General features: G+C 42.6%; 1 protein-coding gene across 2 annotated transcripts in view; it reads left to right on the forward strand.

Moving 5' to 3' along the window:
* MAP3K5 (mitogen-activated protein kinase kinase kinase 5) overlaps positions 1-22,611 on the forward strand; it is a 1,111,277-nt gene that overhangs the window by 978,005 nt on the left and 110,661 nt on the right. Inside the window, exons 22-24 of one of the 2 annotated variants that reach the window (XM_078649188.1) lie at positions 6,631-6,808; positions 6,924-7,092; positions 14,487-14,672. In XM_078649188.1, coding sequence (XP_078505314.1) covers positions 6,631-6,808; positions 6,924-7,092; positions 14,487-14,672 — 533 coding nt within the window. The remainder of the gene's footprint in view (positions 1-6,630; positions 6,809-6,923; positions 7,093-14,486; positions 14,673-22,611) is intronic. The other variant, XM_078649189.1, reaches the window with a different exon arrangement.

The following is a 22,611-nucleotide window of genomic DNA, read 5'->3' on the forward strand; positions in this document are numbered from 1 at the left end:
GGCACGCACAGAGGGCCAGATAAACCGTGGACATGCATACTTGAATTAGGTAATAATTGAGACCCAGTGGTACCTGGAAACACTGGCAGGCACAGGGGGATAGGGAGACGCATAGGAACCAGGAGCGCTAGCCTACATGCTGAGATAGGAAATCACAGACATAATCAGTGGTATATGAAGACACACACAGTGGGACAGGGAGGCATGGAGACCCTGGCATTCACGCTGAGGCGTGAGGGCAGAGTCCTTGCGACAATAAGGTAGAAGCACTGGGAAAATGAGACGTGGACAGTTAAACTAGGAGACCAAAGCATTGGGAAAGGGAGATGGGGATTCTAGGACAGAGATGAAGAAACTAGGACAGGGTTACAAAGGCAGGGAGACACTGACTTACACATTGGGGCAAGGAAACATTCTCTAGAACACGAGAGGATATGCACAAAGGAGACACAGACTGAGACATGTAAGCACACATACTGGGACAGTGAAACCTTGACAAACACCGGAGACACTGACATGCCTATTGAGACAAGGAAGCAAAAGACACACAAATGATGGACGGAATGCAAAACAAATCAAACATTCACCCCCAGTCAACAGATCTGGGTTAAATCCATCTTGTTTTGCTCACCATGACACCTCAGTTTAGACCCAGCGATATGCAAATCAGTCTTGACCCTGCTCCTCGTGGGAACGGTACAGACCGAACTGCCAAACCAGGTCTTCCCTGGACCAGAAACCAGCATCCAGGGACGGATTTCGGGGTCGACTGATTTGCATATGACTGAGTTTAAACTGAAATGGCATGGGGATGAAAAAAGTGATCGATTTAGGCCCAGATCTCTGTACTGGGGTGCGTCTTTGACATTGTTTAGCATTATTTCCATCAATTGTTCTTTTTGCATATTGGGACAAGAAAACACAGCCAGACAGGCGAGACATTGGCCCATGCAGTAAAAGATGGAGACAGTTATATACGCTGAGACATGGTCACTGGGGCAGAAAGATGTATCCACGTGGGGCAGTGAGACATGGTAACGGAGAGACCCGGGCACTGGGACTGGGAGACTCGACACTTCCGAACATTGGCACAGGATATAGTCCTGGATTCGGACGCTGACACAGGCCAAGGTGACCTACTCCACATCAGAGAGAAAGACGGACACTCTACAACACAGTGAGATGAAGACAGCATAGGGGTGAAGGAGACAGACACGAGGATTGAGAGACGGGAGTAATATCCGAGGTTTGGGAGGAAAAGAAATTGCACACCACTATCAATGCAAAAATATATACGCCGCTGTAGTGTAAGGCTCTCAGTTCAAGCGGCTCAAGTTTATTGCTTTCCCTTCAAATTGGAAATATTTCCGTTTTTTTAATTTCAGAAATATCAGAAAACTGACATAATGGGAATGCAGACGCCGACACTTTGATGCGCAATGATGTTTCTCCAATATCGCTCCTTTCCATTCCTAGATTGTTGAGATAGCTCCACCTTGTGGCAGTACTTGAAAATGCTTTAGAGACTCACAGTAAATCTTTCAATGTTTCTTCCGCTTGGTTCAATGTATATGCCCTGGCACCTACAATGTAATTGTGTAGGCCAATTAGGAAATTAAGATATTCATTACGTTAATAATAATAATAATGTGCAATCGTTATTCGGCAGTGATACCAACATAAAAAAATCATAGATTAAAACAATATTAAGTTCATTCGAAGATATTTCATCACACAGTAATCGAACAGATTTCATTATTTTTCTACAAAAAAAAGGCAAACCTTGACCTAAAATTACTCTTAAAAAAATCCTAAAAGACGGGACTATTCTTTACATACCTTCCACGTGACATAAATACAGTCATATAATCAAACCTGTACATTTGATTCTTATATCATCCCAGCCTAGTCCCACCCTGAACCCCTCCCTTCATTAAGTTGATATAATGCGCCTCTTCAGCGAGAGGGCATAGTTGGGTGTTTTTGTGTACAAGCACAGGCGGGTGCTGAAGTGTCCTTACCTCTGCTTCTTACAGCAGGTGCATAGGTTCAAGGAGAGTAGTGCGGTAGCATAAGAAATAGCTGAATTCCAAGGCATATCTGGATCAAGCAAGAAGCGGTCATTGTAAGTGGGTCAGAGCCCATCTCTATGATCCTTCCAAAAGCTGCGTCTGCTTTTCTCAGTCATACTACCCCCTCCTCTCTACTCCACTCCGCTGCATCTATGCCTCCCTCCACTTTCCTGCCCTCTGCTATCCATTGCCTTACTCTTCTTGCATTCCCCTCCCTACACACTATCTGTAGGGCATCCTTGTGTGTCTCTTCAGTGTCAAATATCCGGCACGCACGTGCCCAGCCTGATCCGAGGCTTGCACGTTCCAGTTCAGCTGTTCTTAACCAGTGGCGGCTCCACCGCTAAGGTTGAGGATTATCGCCCCTCTGCTTTGTAGCAGTGAAATAAAGAAACAATAAAATAATAACTCAAGGTTATTATCATTTTATTTTTTCCCTGCTGCGGCAGTTTTGCGGGCGGGGTGGTGTGGGGCTGCTCTGCTGACATAGCAGGTGAGGTGAAGTTTGCATTCCCTAAGTGCGCATGAATGTTTGGCCGGCCAAACATTTATACACATTTTTCATGTTCTCCACCCAGGCTGAATTACAAGAACCACGGCACTCAGACCAATCACAACTCTGCATTGCAGCGTTGTGATTGGCTGGGGGGAGCCTCAGCCTGGGTGCTTCCTGTTCCTGGAACACCGGCTGGGAGAGACGACGGCGGGCCGACAGAGGAGCGGTGTGGCGAGGGGTTACGTTGTTTTTTTCTTTATTTACACATCCCCCGCACCTCGCCACACCTGATCCATGCCGACTGCTCCTGTTCTTAACCTGGGTCCGGCACTGTTTACAAATTTAAATATTAACTGATTAATAAAGTACAAATACATTATCAAAATTGGACATTTTAAAACGCTCTATGTATATGTATGGATTTATGATTGAGGGTTCAAATTAAGTTGGTATCATTAGCTTTAGTGGGAGCAGCACACAAGTACAGCAAACAAAATATAGTATGACGATTATTGGCACCAATCAAAGTTCTATTATACACAACAAAAAGGAGTGCACACATTAATAATAACAAAGACAAATGCTAGAGTCCAGAGTATTGATTCGTCTTTTAGGAATACAGCCACATTTTAAAAATCTCTTAACTTTAACATGAACATTTCGAAGTTTGTATTTTTTTTTGTCTATTTGTTTGATGTATACTTATTTCTGTCTTTGTGTGCATTGTAATGAGGTTTAAATCCTCGAAATTGCTCAGGCTGGGGTTCCACTGGTGAATCAGTGGGGCTCCGCTGGAAGCCAAATGGTTAAGAACCTCTGGTTTAGTTGTCGCCAGAGAGCACAGTAGATTTCATTTTACAGACATATTTTGCAAAGTATAGCCAATGTATCATTGCAATTGGCCGATGCTCTTAGCTTTTTTGGTTTCTATTCTCCCATCAGGAAACGGAAACTAAGTTAATATTAAAACAACCAGCCACTCAATAGAGGGTTACTTTCAGCTTCTTGGCGTTAGTCTATGATGATCATCTAGTAGAGAATAAACGTAACTTCAGGCTTTGTTTTGCCAGTGAGGGGAGTTTCTCTGCTACATCCTACACATTGCAGACTTGTTCCAAGACTACGACTCCTATGTTTTCAAGTCTTTTCTGAGGTTTTGGGTTCGCAAAATACTGACACTGTAATTCATCATACTCGTGTCCATCACCATGCGGATCCACAGACTTCATTGCTGGGCATCCACTGCTGATTTTGTGTGGGACCACATGACTCAATGGGGGCAACTTTCTAGGTGTAAAAAGTCTTAATTCCCTTCCCCCCTCAAACTGCCCTTGTGGCACCAGAGCTTCAGTAGGATGTCAAATTTAGATCCAGCCTTGAGGAAACGGGCAGTACGCATGTCGATATGGAAGCAAACAGCTGGATCCACGTAGGTCTCTTTCCATGTAGGTCATCTTTATGCTGGAGTGGGCTGGAGTCATAAACACTGGCCAGCAGCCCTCCGTTAAGAAGCTCCAATCCATCCCTCCTGGAATGGGTTTCTGGGAAGGGCAGGGCTTGCCCTGGTCCCAGAACACGCTGCTCTTAATTTCATGATCATTTCTGACAAATGAATGCGCATAATTGAGATGTGGAGGCCACTAAGCATCACCCTTGAATTTAGGCACTCTACCAAAGAACAATAGACTGCAGACACTCAGGGGCGAAACGTAGCCTCCTTCAGCCACTGTGGGACCTCGGGTGGTCCCTATTCACTTTAAAGCCTCTGAATATCTGTGAGATATGGAAGTACTAGGTACCTTCATCGTATTCTGCAATGGAAGTGGAACCCCATTATTTTGCATTACATGACTGCTGCTACCAAGTACGGCCTGTTCTAAGAGGCAGCTACCCCCTAGAAGCAACATTATGGACAGAACATACGAGTGTATTTCCAATTTGTAGGACACGCTAAGAAACGCAAGTGCAGAAGAAAAATGGTAGTGATGTAACAGCTACTCGGGTAGTCAGGGACTGGTGTTCTTACAGACCCTTTCTTTATAAGCAGCACGAGAGAGAGACTGCCTTGTCAGTGGACTCATGCACTCACTCTAGAGATCTGTGTTTGACCTCCTCGTCACAGGTTCAAAACTTGGTGGGTCCTCTCAGCCTTTCATCATTGTGAGGATGATAAAATGAGTACCATTGAGTTGGATAGTACTAATGATCTGTTATTCAGAGCCAGGATGCACTTTTTGTTGAACACGCGATTAAGAAATACATGTTATGCTACATTGTAATTGAGCTAGCACTCTTGTTAATTAGGCCTGCCTGTAAACTGGAAAATATGTAGAGGAGAGGAATATGTAGAACACCAGGCCATGGTTTTACCGAAAATATGATTCCAGAGAACTCTCGGTTGGAAAGGCCTGCTGCTTGTCCAAAGTTCCACTACAGAGAATTTATGATGAGGGAATTGCAGATTCTTTTCTTCAGCTTGTGCGTTGGAAGCAGAACTATAAGTGAAGTGTGTCGCTGTTATTTCAGTCCTTTAGACTAGAGGTGGGCAAGCCAACAAGTTAACAGGGAGAGCCAACCAGAGCCGAGCCAAGGGCCAGGATTGGACCTTAAGCCCTGGCACGAGCCGAGACCTGAAAATGTGTTATTTAAATCATGCAACAAACCACGTAAAATATGATAGTCATCAAAGTTCCAAAAGGTGCATTTCTTTAAAACGTGGAAGCTTTAACATTAACAAGGCACATTATGGCACTATTTATCTTTTTCTATGTTAAGGCTTTGTTTTCACTTCGAGTTACATTTTTTTGTAGTTTTTAAAATATTGCGCAAACTCGACACAAAGGTATTGGGGCACTTGAGCACCAGTTACTTTACACAAGGTCACAGGCATTGTTTAGAGGCATGGGAAGATGAAGTGATTTGCCCGGAATCACATCATGTTGAGCCAACGCTGCGACTCAAACCTAGTTCCAGAGTTCCACAGTTGGTAGATCTGGAAATAACACCACATCCCGAGTAGAGGGGAGGGAGGCAGAAACCACATGAAAGCTCGGCTCGTACTGGGCTCGAGGTTCCAACAGGACCTCGTGCTGAGCCAAAGCCAGCCTGACTTGAGTTTTCAGTGGCTCATCTAACTCTTCTTTATACTGATGGTCTCTGGAAACAAGGCTGCATGTGAGGGTGTCCCCCTTGGATCCTTGTGGCCACAGGTCACTAGCAACTCATGAGATATTGGATCATAGCTCCATACGCTCACTCCAGGCATATGGCCTGTGGTCAGAGGAAGAAAGATGTTCTCCTGCCATTCAGCTACCCACCAGTGTCCCTATCTGTTTCAGGCTGATCAGTGTTGCCCTGCCCAACTACCCTTGCTATGCCACATGAAATCCAATGTGCCTATTGCCCTCTTCCCCAGCAGGAAAACCATGCCTATCTAAGTGAAAGTGCTTGTTTGTGACCAGGAGTGATGCTGGTAAAAATGCACACGGAGGAAACCTTGTCATCTTGAATAGGTTCGTTTCAGCTGTGTTGAGACGACTGCATCGAAATAACTCCATACTTATCCATATTGGTCGTTGGTGCTGACATTTTTTGAAGTGCTCTTGTATTTTTAATTTTTTTAAATTTACAACACACTGAATGGATGCGAGTAGGTTTTGTTTCTTAAGATGTTGTTACCCTTGTGCTCTTAATCTTAAGGGTCTTGCATTTGTAAGTACCCACCATTCATCTAAAGAACCATCGTGTTACGCACATAGGGGGGTTGTACAGGAAGGAGGACCTGAGGCAAATAAGAGCACCATCCATGTAGTTTTGCGGCAGAGCTACCATTAAGGTGGTCCATTTTCCTCCAGATGGCAATGGACATGTGTAAGTAGGAGTGTAGAAGTTGTTGCCAAACTGTAACTACTTTTTTCTAACTGACCATGTTAATAGATACAACATTTGATGTGTCCATAAACAATATGTTGACGTTTTCCAACTTTATTTCAAAATTGAAACACAGGTTTGAGAGCTTTAATCGGTTTAAAGCTATGTATTCTCTTATTGCTTCCTCCCAAGCAGAATATCTTCGAAGTATATCATTGCCGGTTCCAGTTATGGTGGAAGATACCAGCAGTAGTAGTGAATATGGCTCAGTTTCACCAGACACAGACTTAAGAGACCCGTTCACCTTCAAAACGCGTGCCAAATCCTGTGTTGAAAGAGATACAAAATTGCACCGGGCACTTTTCTTAGGGTAAATATTTACTACTCTGTTTGTGATGTGCGTCAGGGATATGGTTTAAATTGCCTGCATTTGTTCTTGATCATTGCAACCTTTCATGGAACCTATGACTTTGACATCTTCACAGCATCCCTGATGAGAATTTTGAAGATCATAGTGCACCACCCTCACCAGAAGAAAAGGACTCTGGCTTCTTCATGCTCAGGAAAGACAGTGAAAGGCGAGCCACCTTGCACAGGATTCTGACAGAGGACCAAGAAAAGGTGGTGAGAAACCTAATGGAAGCCCTCGTCCAGGTAAAATAATCCACCACGCCCCCTTTATACATAAATAAATGTAGTGATGTATTGATGTTTTAATGAGTAATGTGATTTCTGAAAAGCTTAACCTGTGTTCATTATATTTCCTCAGTTTGTACAGGCAAATAATACACCTTTAGTCTAAACCCCAAGCTCAGACTCTATTGTAAAGTGCAATGCACAGATTTCCATACTGGGTAAAAACACACTCTGGGAGAGAAAATATTTTGTTTGTTAAATTTGTGACTGTAGATGTACATATTCTGCACACTCCTGTCATCTAGTTTTGGGCTTTGATGTTTGCAAGTTGTTCTCTATGGAGTCATGAAACGTGCCCTTAGTGGATAATGTATAGGCATCAACTCCTTTTTAGGATTGTTTTTTTCTGCCATCAGGTAACAAAGAAGACTCTGAGTTTGTTGTGTTTCGTACATGTTTTCAGGCCCACACAATTGAAATTTGATGCCAACACATGGGAAAACCAGTCTGCTCCTCAACAACTTCTCCATCACATTACTTCACCAAACACATTAGAAAAACCAACGACTAGCACTCTGCACCCCGGATACCTTGGTCCTACTTATGCCCTTCACAGACCTTGTTTCTTCCCTCCGCCTTGGACACCAGAGCATGCTGACAGCAAGGTGGAACGGATGTCCCCAGTGCAGCTCTTAATACCTGTAGTTGGATCATCACAAAGTCCGCAACCTGTGCCATTCCCATGACTACGAGGACACCTCATGTGAGTTGTGCCTTGCCTTCTGCTCAAGGAAGACCCTAAAGTACTGAAGGGAAGGCCACTGGGCACACTGTGAGATGTGCCGTCAGGCTTCCGCCAAAACTCCCGACATCTTCAAAGAACAAGATCCCTTCAGCGCTGAAGGAGGCAAAAAGGTTGGTCAATCAAAAATCTTGGCATTCCAAGGAATACCCATTCCAAAAACAGTCTCCTCAGAGTACGAGGAAGATGAGGACGTCGAGCTGACACCGAAGGACAGTGGGCCTAGAATAAAGACCACTCTCAAAGTCATAAGTACACCACTCTGCTTCAACATCCATGCAGCCAAGCTGGAGACACATAACAAGTCTCAGACTGAGGTAGAACACTGCCACTGTGGGAGTCTAGTATCAAGCCCCAAGCACAGACACAAAAGACTGCCATCAACAGGCTTCAGGCACTGAAAGATGGCTTTGGAGCTGACAAAAGCTCTGCCCTATATTGTCAAGGCTCACTGGTTGTTATGCGCAACCTGATCCAAGGACGCTAAGTATTCACACTCACTCCTGAATCTGGGACAGTAGGCACCACTGAAGCTGGCACCAAAGTTCTGTCAGTGCCAAAACCATTGTTGACAGCAGGATCCGAGTAATCGTAGTTGACAATTTTGCATTGAGTTGAGGATGAGCTCAACACCAGGCTGATGTGCCTGTTCACCATGAAGATCTAGTCAAAGCCACCACTGCTAAAGCCATCTGAGACACTGCCTCGTAAGAACAGGAAAAAAACACAGGGCAGGAGCACAAGCACTCTTCCTTATGTTCACCCTCTTCTCTTCCTCCACCACCACCACCACCACCTCCTCCTCAGCCTCCACTAGAGTCCCCAAGCACCTTTTCAGACCCAAGCACAATCCCTTCGATCCATATGACCAGCATATGCAGCCAGCCAGGGACTCTGATGACCACAGGGACATCTATAGCATTGTCTCCTGAATTATCCAGATTTGAACCAATGCCAGCTCAGAACTTACTTGCCAGGTGATACCAAGGCTTACTATATAGTCATACAGAGGGTTGTGGCATTTAACAATGTGGATACGCACATCATCGAAGAGGAAGAGAACTTACTCTTGGAGATGCTCTCCACATCTGAGCGGACAGTTTAGTTTGCACCCATACTTAAGAGTAAGCTTTGATATGTCCCAGCGATCTTTAAGGAGCCAGTTGGTTGGGGGAGGGGTGTTAGGGAGCCAAAAACGAGTTAAAGAAGAGAAGTGCAGGAAGAGGCATAGGATATAGTGTCCGAGGTTAAAATCATCTCAAAGGCCAACATTCGCTAGACACCTAATGCCACGGATACAGCCTGTAGAGGCATTAACACCAGCATCAATACCAGCATCCTCCTTTCATGACATGCTTGCCTCCAAATCTCCAGATTAAAACTGGAAGTCCTACAGCATGTCCTCAACCTTCCATTTGACGGAGAGCATCTCTTTGGTCCCCAGGATGACGAGATGTTTGAGAAAATATGAAAAGGACACCAGGATTGCAATGTTTATGGGTGCCCTGCAAGCACCAGTCGATCGACATTCCTTTCGGTAAAAAAACAGCCCAAGGGAGAAGCCAACCCACTTTACCTGACCACTTGCAGTTATACCAAAGGCAGCAGAAAACCTTCCATCATCAGGAGCCACACCAGGGATGTACATAGGCGTGACAAAAGAGACAAGGGTAAAGGTAGCTCCAGTAAAGGAGCTTCTACCTCTAAACAGTGAGTTGTCTCATCTCCCTCCCCAATCACATTTCACCTGTTCGAAAAATAATTCAGTGTTTCCTCTCTCTCTAGAAGGAAATCACATCAGAACAGTGGATTTTAGTGATGGTTCAGAACAGCTTCTCCCTAAAAATTGTCACAACCCCATCCAGCATCCCACCACACACAATTGCCCTCAGCAGAGACTATCTCCGCCCCCTGGAGAAAGAGGTACAGGTGCTCGTCCAGAAAAGGGCAATAAAGAGTGCCTCCACTCACTTTGAATCTTTAGTCCCAAAAAGGACATGTAAGAGAGTGGATTATTATATAGGGTGATTGGTCATCCACCTCAAGGAGCAGTGACACTAACTTGTCATGGTGAGCACAACCCACTAGTAGCTATGGCACATAGCTGGCAGGCTTAACTTAAGGCAATCTGTATTTAGGCAGTACCAAAACAGTAATAAGGTTAAAACATCAAACAGTAAAAATCCAAAACTGAATTCGAAAAATAAACTCAAAATTTTAAAAACAAAATGACACCAAATAACAAAAATCCAATAGGGGAACCAGAGCAATGATTTTTTAAAGTTTCAAATAAAAATAGTACCAAAAAGCACTAAGCACCAATGATCGCTGTGGAAGACCAGGACCTAGGCATGATTTCAGGCGGACCATGATGAAGCACGGATTATATACACCAAGTAGATTCATCACGGTCCAAGATTTTACCTTTCTAGTTAGTCTATTTTATGGAGCTCCAAAACCTTCAGCAGGTCAATCCTAAAGCTATAGCCAACACATTTCTTCTCTTACCAGTTGCTTCTGCACATTGACCACTTGCGCTGATAACTAACTCATCTTTTGTTCTTTATCTATTTAATTTTTCCAGTCATTACCATTCCTGTCCTCTGCACTTTTCAGTAATGGGACCCAGGAATATTTCCCTGATCTAGCGCCTCCTCTTTACCTCTCCTCGACACATTCTGTTTTCTTATCTCATAATTTTAATTGTTCTGTATTCTCTAGAACTAATACTAAGTACCTTGAATACTCTCAGCCATGGCTCACTACCGCTCTCTTTTCCATTTATAGTTGATTATCACCTACTCTTAACTGCCCTCTGCTATCTATGTACCACTCTGGATCACTCCTCTTGGTTTCCTTTTACTGCATTCAACTTCCAACTGTTTTACCTACAGATCAACCTTGTTAATTCTTTTGATTCTTTTACTTCCTCCTCCCTTTTTGGTACTATTTCTGGTCCTTATTTTTGACAATGTTTGCTAATATTTTTAAGTCTGAACTCGAATCCTTCCTACCTTGGTTTTCTTTGTGGCTGCATCACTTCAATTAGTCACAGACTCTTTGATCCACTTTTCTATTTATTTTAAGATTTTTAGAGTGCGAACCAGACCCGTTAGGGTATCGGAGCGCGTTACAAGATTGAAGGGTGGTATACCATAGATTTAGGAGGGGAGGGTACTATTGGGGTAAAAATAGGTAAATACAATATATAAGCAAAAACAAGCAGAACAAAGTCCCGGATACTTTTGGGATAAAGAAATGGCTCGATACATTATACAAGAAGGCACATAGTCTCAAACTCTTGGGTGGGATTCCCAGGATAGGTATCAACCGTAAAAGCCATGGATAATGCCGAAGTGGTGGGAGGAACAGATCGTTGAGGTGATTGTAATATGATCGTTATGCGAGGAATTTGCCCATTGGGAAAGTTTTGGTCTCCTTTTTAAAGCGTGCCAAAGATGGAAGTCTAATATCTTCTTCCTCACATCACTGCATTTTTTGCCATTGCTTCACCAATTCCCTGTTTTCATTGACCATGCTTCTATTTTCCCCTTTCATAAAGGGTCTTCTCTTGATGCATTTTCTTCCTATTGACCTCTGCTTATCCCTCTGAGTTTTCTCAGCTCCTGGATAATACAGCTTTTTTCCAAACCCTCCTCAATCGATATATACTGGTTTACACTAGTCTTATAAACATACTTTCGTTTTTCTATCTTTTGCACTGCCTTTTGTTAGTTGACCCCTAACCTTTGTCACAGTTTCTGTTCAGATTCGTGGTCTCTCCTTTCTTCCCCTTTCCATTACTGTGTTCCTCAAGGCCCATTTTCTCTCTTTTCCATTTATACTGCTTACTCGTCATTTCTCAATTTAACTGTGGTGCCACATGTAGGTTGAAGAATATTTAATTTCCATTCATATTATTTAATATATTTATCTCTTTGTCAACAACTGCATATGTGTTTGTACCATTGGTTTGTCATCCAATACTCGTATGGCGAAAGAGGTCAGACAAGATGCGCTTGAAGTCTTATTCTTTCTTGCTATCTACTTTGTGTATTCTAATTGTCTGTTTGCAACTGTGATGCCGCATGGTAGGACGAGGGATGTTCAGCGGTCACACTAACAAAGTGAAAGGTACTTTTATATTGCCTCGCAGCAAAGGGGTTCCCTTACTCGTGAAAATGCCTAATCAGTGGCAGGATAAAATGTGTCTTCGTGACTTGTAACAGCATGGAATGAAGTGCCCGAGTATGTGTGGAACTTAAAAGAACTGACCAATCTCTTCCCTTTGCTGCATCAGTGTCCAATGAGAATCCATCTCTGCATTTAAAAGTGCCCTCACTGCGTGTTGACTGCTCTTTTGAAATACGAGCTGGAAGAAGGCAGACACACCGAAACGCGTCCTCGTAATAAAATCTTGAACATTACCCCAGGAGTGCAGTGTGTTTCCCTTAACTCGTGAGCTTTGTCATATATATATGCTTCTCCCTTGGGCGACCAGCGTCACTGGAACCTTCGGACTGTTGCAGTCCGGTGTATTTGGCCAGCGTTTGTTGGACAGGCTGGAAGCCCGCCACGGAAGCAAAGGAGAAAAGCGAGCAGTCTTGAAATGGAACATTTCATGCTGGGTAGAACACATGGCGGTTCATCCCCTGCTTCACTGACTTCTTGGTGTTTGTGGCTGAGATGGTATTGGGGGACCGGAGGAGGTACTGGACGACTGACACACCAAAGCGGCATTACCATCACAGCAAACTCCAGAGGCTCACGCTGTTCCCTGCCCCCCCGCTTTGACATTTCATCATTCATGGTTTTCCTCCTGCACCTAGGTTCCAGGACCCAATTGGTGCATTCTGGGACCTGTAGTCTTGCACTACGCGCGGGACTCACACAGGTGTGGGAACTAACCCTAGGGGTGGAGCTGACCTACAATAGCAGGCGGTTAAAAGAGGGACTAACCTGCAGCATGTCATCTAGCTGGTTGGACGCTTTGGGCGCTGAAGAAGGCAGAATCCCTGCCGAAATGCATTCGCAATTGGTGTCATTAAACCAGTGTTTCCTCCATCTCCTCCTGGGTCGCTGCTTTCTTTTCGTTTGAAGGGATCATTGTTCATATATATATATATATATATATATCCGTTCCACACTCCTACTAATCGGCTCTAGACACCGATTCTGCAAACGTAGGTACAGACCACAAAATAGCGCTCGAGTTTTCTTCAAAGGTGGTTTATTGCTCCTCTGTCACCAGCATGACGCGTTTCGGCTACGTCACGGTAGCCTTGATCACATGACCATAGGAACCAATAAGTGCAATTTATATACTGTGTGTATCCCAATTGAAAAAACGTCAGCAATGCATAGACATAAAGGAAATACTTTTAAAACAACATACAATATTGGTCTATTTTCGGAAGGAACAGGTAAATTTGATATATTTACACATTAACTTACAAAATATTTTACAGTTGTTTACCTCACGGGAATAACCATTATAATACAGCTATTCCATCCTACTTTCTCCTTCTCTTAAACAATAAGTATGTTATTTCTCTTTTAATTTATGAAAAACATGCTAGTCAAAACGCTGCAAAAATTTTCAACAATCAGGGAAGGTGCAAGTGCTTTACATAATAAAGTGCTCAGTTGTGCAAATGTGCAAATTCAGTGAACCTTAAAATTAAGAACTTAAATTCATATATGTAAGGGAGTGCATTAGTGATGGCACGTTCAATAGAATCTCTATTTATGAAGAGTTACATGCCACCCACATACAGAAGTTGTTATTCTAAATAATACATCATTACTGAAAACTAGTGAGGATCAATATAATTATGAGATGACAAACACATTGTGCCATAGTGCCCATTTTCATAGAAGAAAAAACCAACGGATAAAGGCATATTCTTAACTCTTACCCCACTTTACCCAACTGAAAGCAAGGAATGTTAAAGGGGAGACTAATCAGGAGAAGGGCCCCACAAACTGTAGAGATACCAGATAGGGTGTTTCCTAGGATCCCTATGTGTGTACTCCTTTAGTTAACTGGGCAATCTGGACACAATATACCCTGACTTACTCTACCCCTGCCTGATCAATTAACTGAAAGATGGTAACGAACAGGGTAAGTATCTATATTACTGTTATTCCACCCGACTAAAGGAAGCAATGAAGATCTTCCCCTGTGTTTAATCCATTATATATATATTATATTTTTCTTTTTTTTGCCAGACAGGACACACTGTAAAGTGCAATAGCCACCTAAATAAAAGTTGTGAGTTCATTACCGGGCGTTTCTCTGGAATTACAATATTAACTTAAATGTATACATTAACTGCACTGTGTTTGGGGGTGAAGTAATGCTCTGTTTCCTCGAGTGTAAATGTGTCAATTCTGTACACTGTACTGGTGGTTTATGAATCTTCGAAAAGAATACCATTTATATATGCAATACCAGCATTTGCTTACTACAGCACTGCAAAGTAACAAGAAAGGGGCAGGAAAGCACTATATAAAAGCAAGCTATTTGTATTAGTGTTAAGTTTTTCATGAACAGTCTCTAGATTATGTTGTTTCAGCCTCAAGGCATGTTTTCTCATTCCTTCAACAGGGAGCTGACGAGACACGACTGAAGTGGGAGCACATTACAACACTAGTGGCCAGTCTGCGAGAGTTTGTGAGGTCGACTGACCGCAAAATCATTGCTACCACTCTCTCCAAACTGAAGCTGGAGCTAGACTTTGACAGTCATGCGATAAGTCAGGTGCAGGTGGTCCTGTTTGGATTTCAGGATGCGGTAAGGACACATTTCAATAGATACCGATTTCTTTAGCATAAATTAAAATATTCCACACATTCCTTTTCGATACACTAATTTGTTGAGTTGAGAGGACAATTTTCAGAGCATAAAGTGCCCAATTTACCAATGTTTCCTTCAAACGTCAGAAATCTAGGAGTTGTAGATTTCTGTGTAGGATTTTGGGTAGATGTACGAATAAGTACAACTTTTCCAGCATTTAAAAACATGATCTGGAGTGTGCAAGAAAATCTATGCAAGCAATTGACTTCCATGCACACTCTTGTTCCTCCTAGGGTAATCATGGGGATTGTCCATATAGCAGACAGTTCTTTTGAGTCACCATTCAGAAATCTGTATTTTCACATATTTTGACCTCAGAGCATGTGCTAAGCAGCAGTTTTTAGTTCTCTGGCTCCATTTCCACCATTAACTTATAATTTAAGAGTGGTTCTGAAGTCTTCACTTATTTCTGGCACAAACTCCCAACAGTAGTACAAAGAACTATTAATAATCATCAGGTGAGTATGTTTAATTTGACAGTCACCATATGTCGAACCTAGCGTACCCTGCCAAAATCCTTGAACAAGCATTGGCATTGCAGCTTTAGGATTTTGTGGATTCGCTGAACATTCTGCATGGTCTTCAGAATTGATTCCACCCATTAAAAGCAGTGTTTGTGCTCTTCCTGCTCGGTTTTGGAGCTGCTTTCTTCATGGTGGACCATGCACTACTGTGCACTGACTTGAGCAGATTGGCTTCTTCCATCTGAAATTCCTATTACTAAAATATTTTCTATCATGCGTCATCTAAATCACCACTGTAGCATGTAGTTCTGCTAGACTTCACTTTATATCTGCTCTTTTTTCATTGAAACTGGTAACAATTTTTGATTTTCATCTGTATAATTATGCGAAAGATGCACAGTGCTTCTTAAAACTGAAGGCCCCAATTAAATCAAGAGCCAACGAAGTTCTAAAGACAGATGAATGCATTGAAAATAAAAAAGGTCTAAGACCAAGATTACGGCTGCATCTGTGATAGTCCCAAAAGAGTGAAATTTAGCCATTGGGTTCACAGAGTTCTTGTTCTGGCCCTGTGAGGCAAGTTTTAAAACAGGAGGTTTTGAATCATTTAAATCTTTTCCTTATTCCCCAAGGTAGTGACGTGACAAGAACAGTTATTTTCAACGTGAAATTGCTGCATAAGATTGTCGTGTTATACTTTTTCCAAACGATTCAATCAATTTTTGCGATAGTGATGTTGCATTTGTGCTTGGTAAACAGCATTTAACTTCATCTCAGGTTTTTTTAAATGCCTAAATTCAGCATTCACAGCACACTTGCGATTATGCATCGGAGTCAAAGGGAACTTAATTCCCCCACTTTCGGCTTCCTTCATTGGCTTCTGGCTCATCAGTGGGTTATGTTCAAGTCCTGTATAACTCATAAAGCAGTCTATTACAATGATGTTGTCTCGTAGGTTACAAAAGGAGTACGGGTGAATCATGTAATGTCCCACCAGGAGCAGCATCCTGCTGCTAAGGCCTTCTCAATCCAAATGTCCACTCACCCAAGCACAAACACACTCAACGTTCCAACCATCAAATGAACTCACTCACTCACTGGTTGAGCAGCAGGGAACAGCAAGCCTGTGGGGAAAATGCATAGAATAGCAAGAGGCCACAACACAGTCTTTGGCCTCATCTAGGGTGACCAACTGGTGCATATTCACGACGGTGAGTGTAAAAATTCAGGACACAGGGTAAAAATTCAGGACACAAATTCAGGACAGGAGGTCAAAATTCAGGACAAAACTTAAGGACAATTGGATACGTTTTACAGACACATCAGAGGTCGCGCAATAGTATATAAGTAAGCCCAGCCATATCTAGACATATTCAGCCATTTGCAAACCTATCCATCATGTATCCTTCCATCTATCATTTCATTCATCCATCCCTTCATTCACCCTTTCACTCATCCATGCATTATCCATCCGCCCTTTCACCCTATCCATCTGTACACTCATCCATCCACTCTTCTACCCACCCATCCATTCACTCATCCATCCAGCCATAGGGCAGAGACAGGATCCACCACAGGGGGGGGAACAGGATCCACCAGGGTGGGTACAGGGGTGGGTATGCAGTATTCTAGTATCATCTTGGTCTCTTCCAGGGTGGGGGGAGGGCTCCTCACCCCCTCCTGGACAAGACAACGAGAAGACAGGTTCCGTTTCCAAAATGTTAGTTTTGCCCCCCTCACTCCACCCACACTGATGTACAGTACTGAAAGGAGGTACTGCAAGAGAACTGATTTAACGGATTGTCCTCCATACTTTGTTAAAAAGTGTGGGTGCGATTGTGCCATTTTGCCATTTCTTTATTTCATTACAATATAGACTGCATGTTTCAAGAATCGAGGTTTGTTTACAATTTAGTGACTAATTAAGCTCTGTGAAGAGAACCACGTGCTGGCTCGGCCGGTTCTAGGATGTTTGGGGTCCTGGGCAGAAAGGGGGAATGTCTCACACCAATTGCAGATACAAGATGCATTCAGCAGGGCTGTTTGCATCTGAATAGATGCCCCTGCTCCTGAAGCTGCAGCTCCCCCCCACCCCCGCCTCTCAGTCACCTTCAAGCACCTCTTAACCCCTTCAATGCTTGTGACGGAACCATTCCGTCATCAGTCACGGTTGAGCTGTGCTGATGACGGAATGGTTCCGTCACGACCGCACCCTGTTCTGGAATGTCCAGCACAGGGGGGGAATCGGCGCCGCACGGAAGCGGTTAACAGCTCATCAAGGGCTGAAGGTGTGAGGGTTGCCATCCCGCTGTGCCTTTCCAATGCTGTTGAGTATCTGAGCTTTCACACAGCATCGGAGTCTTTTACACCCGACCTAAACAGCATTAGAGTCAAGAAGGGAGGTGGGGGCCAGCTGTGCCGGTTTTGCGACCAGTTAAAATTACGGACAAATGGCGTCCGTTAAAGAATCCTTCACGGACAACGGACAGACGGCTGACATTACGGAGTGTCCGTGAAATTTACGGACGGTTGTTCACCCTAGCTCATCCCATCATATCTTAGTCACAGCAACTTAATGCCCATCCTCCCATTTCATCCTCCCATTTCTTCCTCCCATTCAACCTGTGCTCTTCCACTACAAGAATAAAATGACTCCTGACCTTCACAATCCAGAGATGTGGTGCTGCATTCTTTCTCTTGGGGACTTCTCTATGGCAATACATCTTCCCTGGGAAAGACAGTTAGGAATTATTCTTGCGTTCAGACAAATTCCGAAAAACGTATAATTACTTTACCTCTTCATAGCTTTCAAAAAACACAATCTAAAATTCATTTTTTTCAAAATATTTTCCCATGTATAGAAATCCCTTAACCTGCATCTGGAGATGCATTCTATCCTTTCCCACATGTTCTAAATGCAATTATTCCTGATATGTTGCATGAGTAGTAACATATGCATAACAAACTGTAAAATGTGTGAGAGTCTTCTCTGTATTTTGCTCGGCCAATGCCACTGTCCCCACTACTACCCGTAACCTGGACACTGCTGATAATTTGCTGTGTTGACAAATGGTTCTTAGAACTATGTTCCATGTGCATGTGTAGATCTCTGCACATCCTGATTCTATAAACCAAGATCTTGTTTAGCCTCTAAGTAATTCAAATCATGTATGTCAAAACGTTTGTGAATGAGGCTCAATATCATTTGGACTACCTTAAAAGCAACAAAGATTCAAATGCTGCTAAATTTCTCTTAAGAATTGTGTGGGATTGTTTTAACAATAACAACTAGACATCATTCGGGAATAAAGAACAATTTAGTAAACCTGCAGAAGAAACAACCATTTCATCACAGATTTGTGGCACTTTGGAACTTTTCTTATGACTAATGGGATTGTATTGAAAGAAAAGTGTGTATATGCACAGAGGAAAATGGGAAAAACAAATGCTCAAGTTTATGTAGCACAACTGCTATAAAAGACAAATTAATATGATTAAGGTAACATATGTAAACCATAGCCTAACTTCCACATATTGAATATTAAAATGGTCTGCATGGCTCAGGGAAGGAGGACTAGAAGCCAAGGAGCGAGTGAGGTGTGGCTCAGGATCTCACACTTTATTTGAATGTTGGCCAGTGAAAGCCTTTGCCAGTCTCAGTTTGTGGCCTATTGTGAATATGTACTAGGAAATATCACTCGCAGGAGCTGGGGATGGCCAAGTGATTTCAGCATAGATCCAGGCAAGGAAATTGCACAACACACTATTTATGCTTGCTTGATGCAGTGTGGAGCTGGTATTAAAGATGCTGTTTTTGGTATAAAGACTTCATATTGCAGCGCTGTAAGATAAATCACAATGGAACATTGAGTTTTAGGCCACGTGCATCATTCTATGAGGAAATATCTATGGCTTGGAATGGTCTATTCCTAGTGCTTCAGATACCAAGGACTCAGTTGGGCTGAACTGCTGAAGGTGCTTCATGGAGATAGGCTGATCCGTCTTCAATGAGTTTGGAGTTCACTCAATTCAAGTTGAAAGCCTTTCTGATATCTTCACCAGTTAATTCAAACTGGGCCCTTTCATGTCTGCAACCATCAGCAGACCACTCGATCGCTACTAAGTAGCTTGGGGCTAAATCCTCCCATGGAGGTTTCTGCTGTTCTTTGCTATTGGTCTCCCGGTGAGATCGGCAGGGCAAATAGAAAAGAACTACAATCATTGGTACTCAAAGCTCATTTATCAATCCTCTATCTTAATCACAGAACTCACTGCTCACATTAGCGACACAACGACTAACAATTTTAAGACTTGAGACGTACATTTCTATTCTTTGCGGTTTGGTCTTGATCAATAGTTAATGTCTAGTCATTGCCACAAGAGTTTTAATACACCTATGTTTTAACTGAAGTACATGTATCTCATTTTCTAACTCTTTCTTGTATATATACAAAATGTGTCCCTTGTTTTGTATCCTGCATAGAAAAATACAGTAAAAGAATTATTTAAAACCAGTTAATATATTATCAGAAGAGTAAGCTAAACTTAAAAGTGTGGACTTCATTGTTGTCAAGGCTGTTCTGTAAGTCATCTCTGCCAATACACAATGTATATATTTCTATAGCAAAAATCTAGCCAACTTGTAGAAGACCACTATAGATTGTCAAAGACAAAGTATCTATTTTTATCATCTGAATATCTAAAATATGTACAGATTCAGAAGCTGTCAACGGATATGTGCATTTCAATATTATAGAACATGCATTACAACTTTGAAAGATGTGCTAGAATTGTGATGTTGGAGATTTAGATTTTCTCACTGGTAACCTTAACTAAAATAACTCTTGAGAAGCTGCTTAATGCAATTAAAATGACTCAAAAAAGTCTAATGAAATTCAGTTCAAACACCCAAGAAATTTGTTTTCAATTCACTTTCCTCGTTGTCTTGCGGGGAAGGGTAATGTTGTTTTTGTGGTGACTTAGTTACATTTAGTCTGTAGGCTTTTATTTGTTATCACCTTGTGGGTCAACTTTACTAGCAGTTAGAATAAAACTTTGTGCACATGTAATACGTTTGCATGCTTCATGATACGCATTATGACCTCATCCCTGCTCATATGTGTGTCCTCCTGAGTTTCCTTTTTGGAAAAAAAGACATATTTGTGCAACCTTATCTGCCAGACAGATGGGTAACGGGTCATGGTTTTTTCTAGGCTGCTGCTGCTTTAATTGTATTATGCATACTTCTGGTTATGAACGTAAAACTCAGGAAGTGATTGTTGCATTGAATAATGAAGTTGTAACTGGCCATTTAACAAGGCAGCAGATTGGATCGCGGTTCCCAAGACTGTGGAATAAGATCTTCAGTGATGCATGTAAAAAATGAATCTATAGATGAGAATCATTCAAGCCGTCTGGTCACTATGTTTAATTACTTGCCTGTCAGGATGGGGCAAGCGCCTCAAAGAATTATCTCCGTTACCTGATTTCAAATGAAGTGAAATTACTTCGTCTAGCTCAGGTCCATTTGTTTGGCATTTGCTTGTGCTCTTTTTTCCTACGAGGAAGAAGAAAAGCTGATAAGCGTTAAGTGTAAGCTGCCATTAGCTTGAGGACTGGTGCATATCAAATGCCTTTGTAATTTGTCTTGCATTCACCAAAGGGTGTCATTATTTTTGCTCATTAATTTTTTTGTATCTAGTAAATAGTATTGTAGAGTGCTATAAAGCAGCAAATACAATTCCACCTGAAAAATAAGATTTTCCTTTTCAATAGCTGTTTTGGTGAGAGGTTTTACCCCATTAAAGAGCTGTTAGGAAGTCAAACGAACTTTCCTACACATTTTTGCAAAATTTTGCTGCTCGAGCAGAAATATTGGTGGTAACATCCTTAGTTTAGCTTATATTTGGATCGCGCATTCCTTCTAGTGAGTATCTGAGGGGCCTCCTAGCTGTGGTCCTAAAGGAACTGGGTACCTTTTGCTGATTACTTTCCATTACCTGGAGCGGTTCTGTGGCCTCCCCATGGTGGGAGGTTGCTAGGAGGCAAGGTAACTAGTGCGGCTGCACATCATTTAATGACTAGAGTTTCAACACTTCTGGTTAGAGGAGCCAGCCCTTCACCTCAGAACAGAAGTAGTACTCCAGGTGCCATAGAAGTGTAAAAGCTTCATGCACTCTTTTCTAAATGTAAAGAATCTTCAAAATTTCCACCAGAACCATGCCAAACGTAAGTCATTCTTACCTCTCCAACTTACATCAGTACTAGAGGTAGTCCAGTTAAATCTCATAACCTTGCTAAAAGCTTATTATGAAACTTTTTTTTAATTCTTAAAGTGTCTAATTTCCGAGTGCCTTCTCAAAACTGCCTTCACATATCAGTGCTACGTTGTTTTCGCTGTTCCTTTACATCGCCTGTACATCGCCTCAGCAACATCGGCATACAAGGAAAAGCCTTGGACTGGATCATCTCATTTCTCGCTGGGAGAACTCAGAGTCCGACTTCCCCCATTCTACTCAGAGGCCACCGAAGTCATCTGCGGCGTACCACAAGGATCCTCACTCAGTCCCACCCTCTTCAACGTCTACATGAGCCCTCTCGCCTCCCTCGCGCGTCAACACAACCTCAACATCATCTCTTACGCCGATGACACCCAGCTAATCCTTTCCCTCACCAAAGACCCCAACACCGCCAAAACGAATCTTCACGAAGGCATGAAAGAAGTAGCCGAATGGATGAAACAAAGCCGCCTTGTGAGAAGTTGGCCTGATAGGTGATGTTTCCAATTCTGGAACCACCTGTTATCAGACCAAACAATCCCTTATGGTGTCTGGTTGTAAGTCAACCTTATTAGACAAGCTATCCTAGGGGTAGCATGGACTAAGCAGCCTAAAGGCTTAACTTAAGGGGTCGTGTTAAGTGAGCTGTTTTACCACATACAATCCTGTAATATCAAATGAAAGGACACCACACAAGTATATATTATAAAAATATATGTATTTATTACTAAAAACAATCCCCAGTATTATTTATGAATAAAGGGGCACAAGCGTTAAATCAAAAGCACAGTATAACATACAAAGTTGCACAAATATGGATGAGGGCGAGGGGCCACTCAGACCATATACTAAACAAGTGGTATAAGAGATACCAATCGAACAGTGGTTAGGCCTAGGGCCTAGGGAATCGCTGGGAGCAGTCGGGACAAGCAATGCTGAAGTCGGGAAAAGCCCGCGGGATTCGGGTGCAGTGCAGAAAGTGCACGCATGCACCAATGTTAACCAATGGTGCGTAAAAGTTACAAAGTTAAAGGACACTTCCGCTGAACCTAGAGGAACAAAACTTAAGACACAGACCCTAGAGGTGTGTACCAGTGTGGGAACACCGGCATTGCAATGTTACCTCACCCACAG

The sequence above is a fragment of the Lissotriton helveticus genome, chromosome 6 (genome assembly GCF_964261635.1).
Source record: "Lissotriton helveticus chromosome 6, aLisHel1.1, whole genome shotgun sequence".
Lineage (NCBI taxonomy): Eukaryota > Metazoa > Chordata > Amphibia > Caudata > Salamandridae > Lissotriton > Lissotriton helveticus.